This window comes from Lycorma delicatula, chromosome 4, assembly GCF_047948215.1.
Source record: "Lycorma delicatula isolate Av1 chromosome 4, ASM4794821v1, whole genome shotgun sequence".
Classification (NCBI taxonomy): domain Eukaryota; kingdom Metazoa; phylum Arthropoda; class Insecta; order Hemiptera; family Fulgoridae; genus Lycorma; species Lycorma delicatula.
Window position 1 is genome coordinate 67,320,819 of NC_134458.1, and position 12,733 is coordinate 67,333,551.

Genomic DNA, 12,733 nt, shown 5'->3' on the forward strand with positions numbered 1-12,733 from the left:
TATCTCTGTGAAAAGGGTTTTTCATCTGTGTTGCACTAAAAACTACATATAAGAATCATCTTTTATTTCTTGAAAACAATTTGCTTTTTTGTGATTATAACGTAGATTGAAACTTTTAAATGAAAAACAAACACAACCAACTCAATTTATTTTTCAGGGTTTGACCCTGAATCTAAATAAAACTAATCACACCCTATATATAACAAATATAACAAAATCAGAATAAAATAAATTCAATATATATAAATTCAAAATCCATTTAATTCCAATAGCAATAACTTTAAAACCAAAGCTATAGTCTCTGTTATCAAGTTAAGATAATTATTCCTTTTTTCAGCAATTAAAATTAAAATAAAATTAAATTCAATAATATTTATAACAGTGCTGTCTGCCCAAGATAGCAAAACCCTGTCAATAATAATATTCAATTGTCCACTGATAAACAACAAGAGCACACAAATATAGTCCTTATTACCACACACAATTAAATTAAAATATATAAAAACTCGATGAAAAAGGTATCAATCCACAATCCAAATTCTTAATTATATAAAAACAGATCCAAAAACAACTCACCAACAATTGACAACTGACAAATTGAATTAAAAAAACCGTAAATCCAGACCAGTATCTGCTGATGATTTAAAAATTAACATATTTTTTCTATTTCCATAAAACTTATTTGGCAACACTTGAATTGTTTGATGATTTTATTGCTGCTGCCTTCAATGATTTTCTTTATTTTTTCTTTTGTGAGTCTTATTGTCCTTTACCGAATAAAGTAATAGTGTCCTGTACACAATATTATCAGTGTTCTTTACAAAATAAAGCAGTAGGTAGTGTCCTTTACCAAATTTAGTGTTCCCTTTTTCAAAATTTCTGGTAGCCTTCTGGTTGCAGTGCTGTAGTCTCTCATTGATCCAGTTGCAAGTAATAATTGTTACAAATTCTGTTAACACACTGATCACATTGATCACACTCAATCAATGAACAATCCTTGTCATTCGGTATGACTGCAATAATAATATAAAATATTGTGACTTCGTTATTGTTATATTTTGACAAAACATTGTGTGTCAAAAATATTATGCGAACATTTATAAAACAGATTTTATTGAAACAATGTATGGTTTTGATAATTACAGAAATTTGGATAATAAAGTGACAGATCAAAGAGCACAATGGAAATAAAATCTAGGATAGCAATGGCAAAGAAAGGCTTCAGTAAGAAGAAATTACCATGTAGTAAAAACCTGAACTTAGAGTTAAGGAAGAAGTTAGCCAAATGCTATGTGTAAAATGAAAGCGTGGATGATGAGAAAGAGGGAGAGGAACTGGATTGAGCCTTTGGAAGTGTGTGGATATGGAGAAGGATGGAGAAAGTAGGAGAGATGGATAAGTGAGGAATGAAGAAATAAAGAACAAGAGCACTTATGCAGAATTATACAAAAGAAAAAGAAACTGGTTAGGATATGTGGTTAGAGGAAGTGGAATCTTGACAGCCGCATTGGAAAGAATGGTAGAAAGAGAAAGGAAGTGAGGAAGAAGAAGGATAAAGTTAATAGAGGAGGTGAAGATTGGAAACTAAAAAAGGGGTTTGAGGTTACTTTTGTTATCAGACGGGCTAAGCCTGCCATCAGTTGTATGATCTGTTAGATTCTTTATGAGTATATCTAATAATTGATTGCAAACTACAAGGGGATGAAGGAGAAGGCTTGGAGCAGAAATGGACAGAGGCAGCAGTAGCTTAAGGGACTTGCTGGCAGGTAGAACACCAGATGATGATGATGGTTATAATAAATCAATGTAGAATATTTTTTTGTGTCCACTACCTGGATTAAGCAAAATATGATGTAATCTGGTGTACATTAATAATATTTTACTGCATCTGTCTTGAAGGTACTTAAAAATTTTGTTCTAACGTTTGTATTTTAGAATTGGTCTGAGATGGAATATAGAAAGTGGCTGTTAATAGTAATTTCAGTTCTTATCGCTTTAAACAGTGTTCCGAGTGTATTAAATAAATTAATTTTCAAAGCAGAGGATGTGGTAAGTATTGTATCTTATTGTACTGTATTTATATATTACTTTTTTATATTTGGAAAAAATGAATTTTACAAAACAGTAAACTGAATCATATGAAAAGATCAAAATATCACCGGCCATCTCATATTTTATATATAAACACAGGCATTTAATCTTTTGGCATTGTATGAAAATAAAAGGAATACTTTTTATCTTGATCTTATTGAAAGTGATAAGTGAATCCATTCAGGAAAGGTATTTTTATTTGTACTATAATAAAATATATTATTATAACTTATATGGAAAAACTAATAATACCTAAAAATAACCAACAGATTTACATAACAAAAATTTGTATGTTTTAAAGGGTTTTAATTAGAAACATAAGTTTATTAACTTTTCTGGCTGATAACTTATGATTCATTTAAGGAATTCAACAAAAATATTGGGATGAAGTGAAATACTTAGACCAGATTTTATGCAAAGAGATGGAGAGCTGGTTTTATCTAATAGGTCCCCTCAATCATTAAACAGTCTTTTTTTTATTCGCAATTAAGAAATGTGTCTGAGCAGTCTCACAGATAGATCACCACTCAACTGAGTCCAAATAAAAAAAATGTTGCTTTACCAGTTATTAAAAACTATTGTCATGGCTCTGCAGATGGACCTGAAATTGCGGCCAATCAATTTCCTTTGAAAGAAAGGATGAAGAATGCAGAAAGGGGGAGGGTAAAGGCAGGAAATATTCAACTCACAGAGAGAGGAAGTGCCTGCCTTTAATCAATGTCAATTGCTGTCTTACCCAGGAGAAAAGCAAAATATTACAGTGATGTACTATTTAATATCTATAACAGTAATCAGAATAGCATCTGTTTTTTTATTTTGGCCTCAGACATGCATTTAAATAAAAATAATAAACCTGTAAATGTTTTCTCACTTACTATAAATTTTGTTACCCACTACTTCCTTTTTGGTACATGATAGTTCCTGATATCTCAAGCTATGCAATGAAAATTTGGTTATCACTGAAGCATTCTAAAGTTCATAAATGAAGTTTTTCTTTATTACTTTGGTGCAAAGATCAACACACCTACTCTATGTTAAATCTAGACATGGTTAGGGTTGTTAGACTGTTTACCACAAGAGGTGCAGATTATCTAAGAAATGTTCTTAGAGTCACTCATTACTAATTCTCTTTCTTTTTGAATAGCTAGAAAGCTAGAAATTTGGCACAGATATTCCCCAGAAGGTTTTTAGAAAGAAATAAGGAAATATTATTTCAGTGAACTACCCCTACGGGATGAAAAAGGCTGTTGAACAGGAGCTGGAAAATTGATAGAGCTCTTAAAGACTTGAATGGAAATAAAACAGTAGTGACTGCTGATAGACATCAGAATCATTGCATTGTTTAAGAAAAGCAAAATTAATTATGTAGAGTTTACAAGACTGAAGAAATACCAGCAAAGTTTAGAAAAGTGAAATTATTACCATTTTAAAGAAAGCAGATTCAGATCAGTGAAAGTATTACTATGTAATCAGTTTAACATCTCGTGCATTGAAAATACTCATTAGAGCAGCTTATAGGCAAATAAAATATTTGATTAGAATAGAAGATTTACAGAATGATAGCAAAAAAAGTACACATATAAGGAAGGTCATTTTGGAGTAAGAATAATCATAGAAGGCAGACTTATGATGGATGAATAAAGCCATCTGCATGGCTTTATGGTTCTGAAGAAAGATTTCAACAGTGTGAACTGGAATAAAATATATAAAACTTTGAACTTAAATATAGAAAGGGAAAAGTATTTTCTAATCATTAGAAGCATCAGATAGCAGTGATAAGAGTAGAAGATAAGCATAGGCAAACTCTGAATCAGAATGTTGTGGGACAGGAATGTAGTCTGTCCTTGTTAATTTTCAACTTGTTTGTTGAAATAGTGATTCAGGGATTGAAGGATAAACTTGAGAGGCCACAATTGTCCAAAAAAGAAGAATAAGAGTGTAGAGTTTCACTGATGATATTTGTTTGGTAAAAAAAAAAACAAAATTGAGTTAGAATAAATTCTGAATGACATGGATTCAATTCTAGGAGTGAGATCCAATTTTTAAAAGAAATAAAAATAAAACAAAGTTAATGAAATATGAATGAAGGGAGGATAATGAAGAATTAAATATTAAGGTCATTTTGTTGCAAAATTTTATTTAGGTTGTGGAATTACAAAGGATGAACAGCTTATCATAGTGATTAAGAGAAAACTGGTACACGCAATGAGAGCTTTCATGTAGAAAAGAAGTTTAGTATCTAGTATAGATCTAAGAATTAGAAAGATATTTTAAAAATATTTGTTTGGAAATAGCATTGTGTGAATGCAGAAGAAGACTGAAATATAAAAAAAAAAAAATAAGCAGGGATATAGGATGTAGCAAATATGTTAAGGCTAAAAGAATAACATAGAATGGAGAGTAGCATCAAACTAGTCGAACTGAAGAAAAATTAAATTCTGAGAGTGCTGGAAACTTTTTATAAAAGCATAAAACCTTATCATCAAATAGGCTTTGATACATTTAGATTACAAATTGAATTTGAACTTGACTTCAGTTTACCATCTGCATACCGATTTGCAGGTACAAAATACTTTCTTGAGGTTAAAAGAGCAAAGAAATAAAATAAGGGAGTGTAAGTATTCAGTATTTGGGTGTGCAAAAAAATAGGGCACTTAGTTTTAAAAAACTATTTAGTACACACACACACAAATATATGTCACTAAAATTTATTTCCTAGTTGACCATCTTACTAAAGATCCTCAGTTCATGCATTTGTTGGCATTTGGAGGAGAATATGATCCTTAGTCACTCATAATTCAGTATCACAAAAAGATGACTGCTGTGATAAATGTAGAACTGTGGGTAGGTTCACTTAACATTTTATTGTATTATTGTTTATACAGATATTTTACTCCAAAAAATGTTGAAGAATAATTAATTTTAACAGGTACTCTTACAGTCAATACTTTTGTTACAATTCTAATTGTCCTCGAGTTTGTTACAACTCTTTTCTGCTGAAGTCAGCAGCAGTTGACATTATGGACTGTAAAAACATGTGCTGCAAGTATTAAATAAAATCAGTTGAGGAAATAAATATACTCAAATGAATAAATATCTTCAGAGTGTAGCTTAGTCCAAGAATTAAAATTTATAACATATTCAACAGTAAATTTTAATCAACAATTCATTGTTTATGAAGAATAAAGAAAAAGTAATCGCTGAATAGAGAGAAAAATATTTAAAACAATATTTTTATTTTCTCAGTAAAAATAATTAAATCCTGGCATTCTTAGATAAATGAGAATTTTTTAAATATTTTTATTTATTATATAATTTTTTTTAGTTAGTTATTTACTTCATAATAATTATTTATTTCATAATCATTGAGAAATCTGTTATTATAATGATTAGATTGTATAAATCGTGTCATATTATTTAGTAATTACTTCTTTAAACTAAATAGTTTACAATATTTGTGTTATTTATTTGAAAAGGAATGGCCAAAAAAACTTACTGTGATTTGAAGCTAATTTTTTTTGTTTTTATGCAATCACCTCAGGCTGAAGATAATTTCCATGGAGCAAGACTGTTAGGAATGAAGTCAGTATCACCTTCAGAGCATTGTTAATTATAATTAACAATGCTGGATTGACACACCTTGTTAACAATATTTTGATGCTTTCTGTTGATAATAAGAATTTCCACTTAAAATCAATTCATGTCAACTGAATACCTACAATATTTTTGCCACCAGTAAATATCCTATTGTTCTTAATTTGATACCAAGGTTTTGTAGAGTAAGTAAGCAACCATCCAATGAATAGCAATTTTTTACTGTGCAGAGAATCGTATGTTATGAAAGCTGACTGTCAGCCACTTGAGGTGTTTTTGTGATGCTAGTGGTTTCAAAGTTATAAAAACATAAAAATTAATTTAACAAACACTAATAGAAGTACCCATAAATGTATTTAAAAAAAACCGGTAATTAGTGTTTATCCACATAATTACCGTGGATGAGAACATGGTATTAGTTTATCCTTAATATTTATTTACATAAAACTTAGATAAAATAAAATGCCTTTATAGTATTATAAGATGGGAAGTTATTAATATTTTACTGATAAAATATAAATCCTTAGTTGCAGTAAATCATTTGATTTAATAATTCTGTAAGGCTTTTTTAATTGTGATTTGCTCCTGTACATAGACAAAGGGAGTGGAGTGGAGCAATATGACATGTTTGTAAACAACCATCACAAGTTAAAAATAGATAAATTGTATTTATTATAATAGGTACCAAACAGTTGTAAGCGTTCTGACAAGAGAACTAGACGCTATCAAGAATAATGGCATATTCATTCTCAAGTATAATAAGAGATCCCATGTCAGGCTTATTGGCAAAAATTAAGGTTGAATTGGTTTCTCAACTTCATTAAACTGAATATGTTACTGTGTAATAGTATCCAAACACCACTAGAATGCAGTTGATATTCTGCCTTCTAAATGCACCTTTACTCTGTTCTCCACAGAGATTGATGTCTATTGAATCTAGTATTGCTCTTTGAGAAAGTTGCTATGACTAAAGCCACATTTACCTTAGATGATGATTACCTTAGATGCATCATAACCATACAAAAGATGGAGGAGGCAAATAGTGTAAAGTAACAAATTAAAGTTCCCCTTTCTGTTGGAAACAACTATTCTCCATACTTCCTCAACTCATTAGTAGAACCTATTTTAAGTTTTGTATATTTTTTTATAGATCAGTTTTGAAACTCATGCAGCAGGTGCTGTGGCTGGATTGCTTGTTGGTGTGTATGTCTTAAGAAATCTTGAAGTGCATTCCTGGGAAAATGTTCTTAAATGGATATGTTTTGCTCTTTACATTATTCTAATAGTAGTTGCTATCTTCTATAACATTGTATCGTAAAATTATAAATGAAAAGGATAATAAATTTACATGTAGTAAGTATGTGTTTAAACCAATTAAGCTCTTTGATATAAGGAAATGCTGAATAATTTTTAAAAATTATTTTCTACAGTTTTACAAATTCTTTGTTTATATATTTCCCTCAAAAAAATTACTGTGTATTAAGTCATATTGACATGTTATCAAGCAAACAGTTTGAGAAATCTGATTGTACTATAATTTATAAATGTTCTAAAAATTAAAAATCTTTGTTTAAGGACCTGCTACTTTACCAGTGTATGTGTTTACAATTAATTTTTATAAATGCCACTATTATTATATTTATAGTTTACCATAAAATGTGTGTGTGTATATATATATATATATATATATATATATAGTGGTCCATTATGCATCATTGCTCTGTTTCTCAGAACTGTAGAGCCCTTCTCTAATTCACTTTCTTCACTCACATTTTCCTCTGTCTGCCACAAAGCATCATCCTCACTGCCATCCAGTGCATCGGAAATTCAAAAAAAAAAATTGTAACAATTACACATTGATCCACCATGTCCCATGCCTTCACTATCCAGGAGCACATCTGTTCAATTGACGAGGATTTTATCTGTCCAGTTGGTATCAAACTGTGCCCCCTTTCAGTCATCTATTTTGCATATAACTTTCTTATGTTGTTTTTAAATGGCTTATTGATGGAAACATCTAAAGGTTGCAACACTGTTGTAAGACAACCAGATTTTTCTTCATCTCAGTAAGAAGTCGTTTTGTATCGTGCCCTAAATGACCACGAAAACTGTCCCAAACAAGAAGAGAAAACTTCCAAAGCAATACACCAGGTTGTCTGATCCAAACTGTGCGCATTCAGTCATGAACCAAATTTATATCCATCCAACCTTTTTGCTGGATGCAAACATGAATACCTTTGGATAATGGTTTTCCTCCTGAAAATTACGTAAGGTGGTAGTTTTATTCCATTGGCTATCATTGAAAGCATCACAGTGCAACTACTTTTTCACACCCTGTTGTTCACATTGGTACATTTTTAGCACCTTTGACACAAATGGTGGTGCTTGCCATGCCAAAGAAGGTTCCTGATCAGCATTGCCTATTTGAGACAACAAAAATTGTTTTCTTTCGTAGATCAATGACATGCTTATGAAAATGTATAAAAAAAGTCATTTGGCATATGTTGACACAATAATTTTCGCCTTCTCAGTGATAAGCGTTTCTTTTTCATAAAGCGATATGCCCAGCCTCTGCTAATGGCTCTAGTTTGGACTAGAGCCTGTCTTTGTTTCTTCCAGTAGCACACGTTAAATTCAGGAATTGTGAACTCACATCCAGCTGCTGTGTTTCTTCGCATATTCAATCACTTTTAATTTGAAACTTGAAGTATAATTATAATATATAGTACTCCTCTTAATCTGTTTTAAAAAAATCACTTTCCACCATAACTGCCACTAGTAACACAATATGAAAACTACTGGTATACACCAAGAAAATAACAGTATAATGTTATGCTTTGTGCTGTGTGAATAGTTAAGTATTCATGTCCATTCAGTAACAAAAAGAGAATCCTGAAAGGTCAACTGTTAACCTAGCAGGTAATAAGTGACCATCAGTAAAAGGTAAATTCCAAAAACAGTAAGGATGTTGGATGGGGGTATTTGTAAGAATATTATCCCTTTTTGCCCTTACATTCACCACTTCCAAGAATCCTTCAAACAGGCTTATAGTAACATATCAGCAAGACTGAAAATTCATACTTGAAAATAAATGTTAAAGTTGTATTTTTTTAAAATAAATATGGCGTGTGTGTATATATATATATATATCAATATCATCATATTTAATTTAGTTAAAAGTAATTATATTTTTAAGTTTACTTGAAGAGGTCCTGTAACACCTCAGAAAAACCACAATAATTAACACTTTTTTGTAAAGACAATACTTCAGATGTACATAGGTTTAAACCTAAAATTACCCTACAATAAAGACCCTTCTAATGGATTTTGGACCATTTTGAACCAAAAACATGAATCGACTAATCTATCTGTGAGATAACAGCCAGGTAAAATTCACTAAAATCTGTACTAAGTGGAATCCAATCCTATCGTTCATATCCCATACAATGTGAAATAACCATTGATGCACAGATGCTGGTTATATACAAGTATGTCCTAATACAGACTTTCGTTCTTTAATGCTGGAAATTAATAAGGAATGGTGGGTGTTCATACCACCAATTGTCACAAATTTTTCCAGAACTGACCTATTAATTTTGACAACATCCTTCCAAAGCCATCACTGTTAACCAACCCAGCACTAAACTTTCTATAAAAACCCTTTTCAGGATGACTGACATTGAAGTAGTCTCTTGTCTGTCACAGTTTTGTGACAAATGAATGGTTCAATACTTTTAAATATTTTGCTAGCTGAGAGCACACCTCGGTTACAGAAAAAAAATATTAAGTATTATCATTGTCTAATATTTTCATATTATTTAACTTTAAAATAAAAGAAAATTTATAGTTGGAATCACCATTTTATTTGTAAAAAACATATAACAAATAGTTTAAGTAAGAGTTAAAATGTAAAAGATTAAAAAAATCAATATGGTTTTTAATACACTTTAACTATGTGTTTTTGAATGAGAGTACTTTAAACCAAATACTACAGTAATCAACAAATGTTTAAAGATAAATAACTAAATGTAAACTAAAACTTAAAATGTTTTTTCCAGTGTCAGTACTAAAATTGAATTAGTGGTTGTCTGTTTTTCATTTAATGAATATTTTTGGTTTGATTAATTAATTAGGTTTATGAAAACAATAAAAAGTTGGGTTAAGACGTAAATTTAATCGCACCTGTAAACAAAGCACCATGCCCTTAGAGTGCTAAGATAAAGGGACAATATATCTTTGTAAATACTTGTATCAATGTTATCTAGAACAGACAAATTTATTCTCTGTTCTATTCAAGACAGACTAGATCATCAAAAAAAAGGCAAATTAAGATTTTAGTTAATTTCAATATAATCATCACCAGTGATCCTTCCTCTCATTCTGAGAGCTGGTGACCTGATTCATACATAGCCCACTGACAATTGATTGAAAAAGTGGATGTGCTGGAAGCATATTACTGACAATCTCCTCTACATACCCAGCTTGTTTATAATCGAGTTGTTTGTCCTTTTTTCCATCCATGCAATGCGGGGAAATCTCCTGTGGGCCCAAATTTCAAAATGCATCAGTTCTTCAGTCTTCCACCTTGATGGTTTAGGTCTCAACGCCATACACGACTACTAGGAAGACTAGTACCTGAAGCAGTCTCAGCCTTTTATTCCTTGTGATTGCCTTATCCTTCCAAACGGCTGTCAACTTTGTAAGCGCCTCCTTTGCCAAAATAATTCTTTGTATTTAAGCCAATGAGCCCCATCTTATCTATTATGAATCCTAAATATACGAAACAGTCAACCTTTTCGAAATCACACGGTTCATCACTGGCTCTGTCTACAATCATAAGATTTGTTTTTCTGATGTTTAATTTCAGTCCTAGTGCTTCACTTTATAATATATCAATGTATACTCAACTTTTCTGCAACATGAAGTTCTCTATAAAATTTCATTCAAGAAACGTAAATAAATTTGTTAGCTTAGGTTATGTTGTGTAAAGGGAAATCTAGCAGATATTTATTTAATATGTCTAATAAAAAATATAATTTAAAAAATTTGTATCAAAACTATAACAGAAAATTTCAATATTTACAAAAAAATGTACATACTTTTTACATAAAAATATATTTGATGTGTTTTTAGTGATTAGAAAATGTTTATTTGAACACTTCTTTGTCTATTTGAAAAAAAAAATGACTACGGCCCATGTATCATTCTCATCTACATTTTCAAATTTATTAATTAGTTCATCACTTCTGGCATCACTGAAAAAAAAATCTGATTTATCATCCAAACATTCTTCAATTAAAGAATATGTAAACTTGGCTCAGCCTAGTTAGGTTATAAGGTACAGTATCATAATGAAAACTATTGAATAGATAAATTAATGATAAAATAATGAAAGATAAAAATTACCAGAACTACATAAAACCTGTTTAAAACATTTAGAATTGGTAAGATATTGTGAAATAAACACACAATCAAACTAAACAGAACTTGCTACATCAGTCAATGAAAAATAGTGGCAAAAATAATCACAATGTATTTCAACAAATCGAATTCCTTAAATTCTTAAGAGATTAATGTGGAATACTGTCACCAAGTACAAAATTTTCAACTAAGTTATTTGATTTTGAGGAGGTCTACTGTACATCTGATCTTTTTAATAAGTTAATCGGATAGTGATGAATCATTACACCAAATATTAACTCAAAATCATTTTTTATTTGGTTTCTGTAATTCCCTAATGATGATCAAGGGCAGGAGTTTTTATGAACATAATGCAGGGTAATAGAAAATTCAATAAGCAAGACCAATTACAATAGAATAAATACTGTTATTACTATGAATATGCAACAAAAAACAATATGTGCTACCTAAAATTATGCGATATTAAACATAAAAATTATTTAAAATAGTAATAAATGTTTTGTTTCCACCCCGATTACAAGTCTTATAACAATAGTACTTAATTTTAAATATAAGCCCAATTGTACAATTCTAGGCCATTATAGCTCACACAATAAGTAGTGGTGAAATTTTATAGCGGTTACAGAAACATTTATTCTAGATCTAAGCAGTAATAAATACTTTGGTGGTAGTAGTACACTTTCTGCAAACAATATACAGCAACTGCCGTACAACTGTAAAAACAACTTGTTTGTATTTAACAGTTGTGAAAGGCGTTTGTGAGTAGTAAACAGTAAACACCCAGTTATAAAGGAGATAAGGAGATATAAATATGTTTAATACTCAACTGTACAGATTTCCCACTCATATAATAATTTAAAAATTCAAAGTGTACTAAAATAAATTAAAATTATGCATTACGTACTACACAAACAATAATAATAGCTACACGAAAGAGATTAAATGAAATGTAACACATAGTCTGCCAAGATGAGTTCTCATAGATATTCAGATATATTCTTTTGATGTCTGAAAGAATGATGTCAGTAATGTTTGTGTATGAAATCAGTCCTAGTAGTCATATACATACAAATAAAAATAAATAACTATTAAACAATTAGCTATTTAATATTTTATAACAAGTATTTCATCAAATTTTTGTGTATAAATTTATATTTAGGTAGTTACAATTAGTAAATATTACAGTAATAAAATATTAACAACAAAATTACATTTTACAAATCAACATCATGAATAAAGTTTATCACTACCAGAAGTCGGTGTATACAAATTTATTCAAAAGAATTATTTAATAGTCTCTGTAATACATAGCTTGCACCATTTGAGCACTGGTATTATGTAAACATAAAATAGTAAATCATGTCTCCTTTCAAGAAATTATAAAATATAGTTTATTATATAAGTGTTTTGGATATCAGATTTTTTAATACTCACACATACTTCCATACAAGAGCTTTCCAGTTTCTAAATTATTCAATTTTTTAAAAGTTCAAATTAATTAGTTTTAAAGTAAATAAATGCCTGACATAAATTTATAGTTTTTTTTTTAACTTAATAGATCTTGAGATAAGTCTTAACTCCACAATATAGATGTAAAAAGTTCATTGCTGGAAACTTTACTAAAATA

At 29.9% G+C, this 12,733-nt stretch overlaps 1 protein-coding gene across 5 annotated transcripts in view; it reads left to right on the forward strand.

Annotated features, from left to right (window-relative positions):
- LOC142323494 (rhomboid-related protein 3-like) overlaps positions 1 to 12,733 on the forward strand; it is a 68,960-nt gene that overhangs the window by 43,570 nt on the left and 12,657 nt on the right. Inside the window, exons 7-8 of one of the 5 annotated variants that reach the window (XM_075363226.1) lie at positions 1,936 to 2,049; positions 6,836 to 7,038. In XM_075363226.1, coding sequence (XP_075219341.1) covers positions 1,936 to 2,049; positions 6,836 to 7,003 — 282 coding nt within the window. In that variant the 3' untranslated portion in view covers positions 7,004 to 7,038. Of the gene's footprint in view, positions 1 to 1,935; positions 2,050 to 6,835; positions 7,280 to 12,733 lie in introns of those variants that run through there. The other 4 variants (XM_075363227.1, XM_075363225.1, XM_075363229.1 and 1 more) reach the window with 4 other exon arrangements.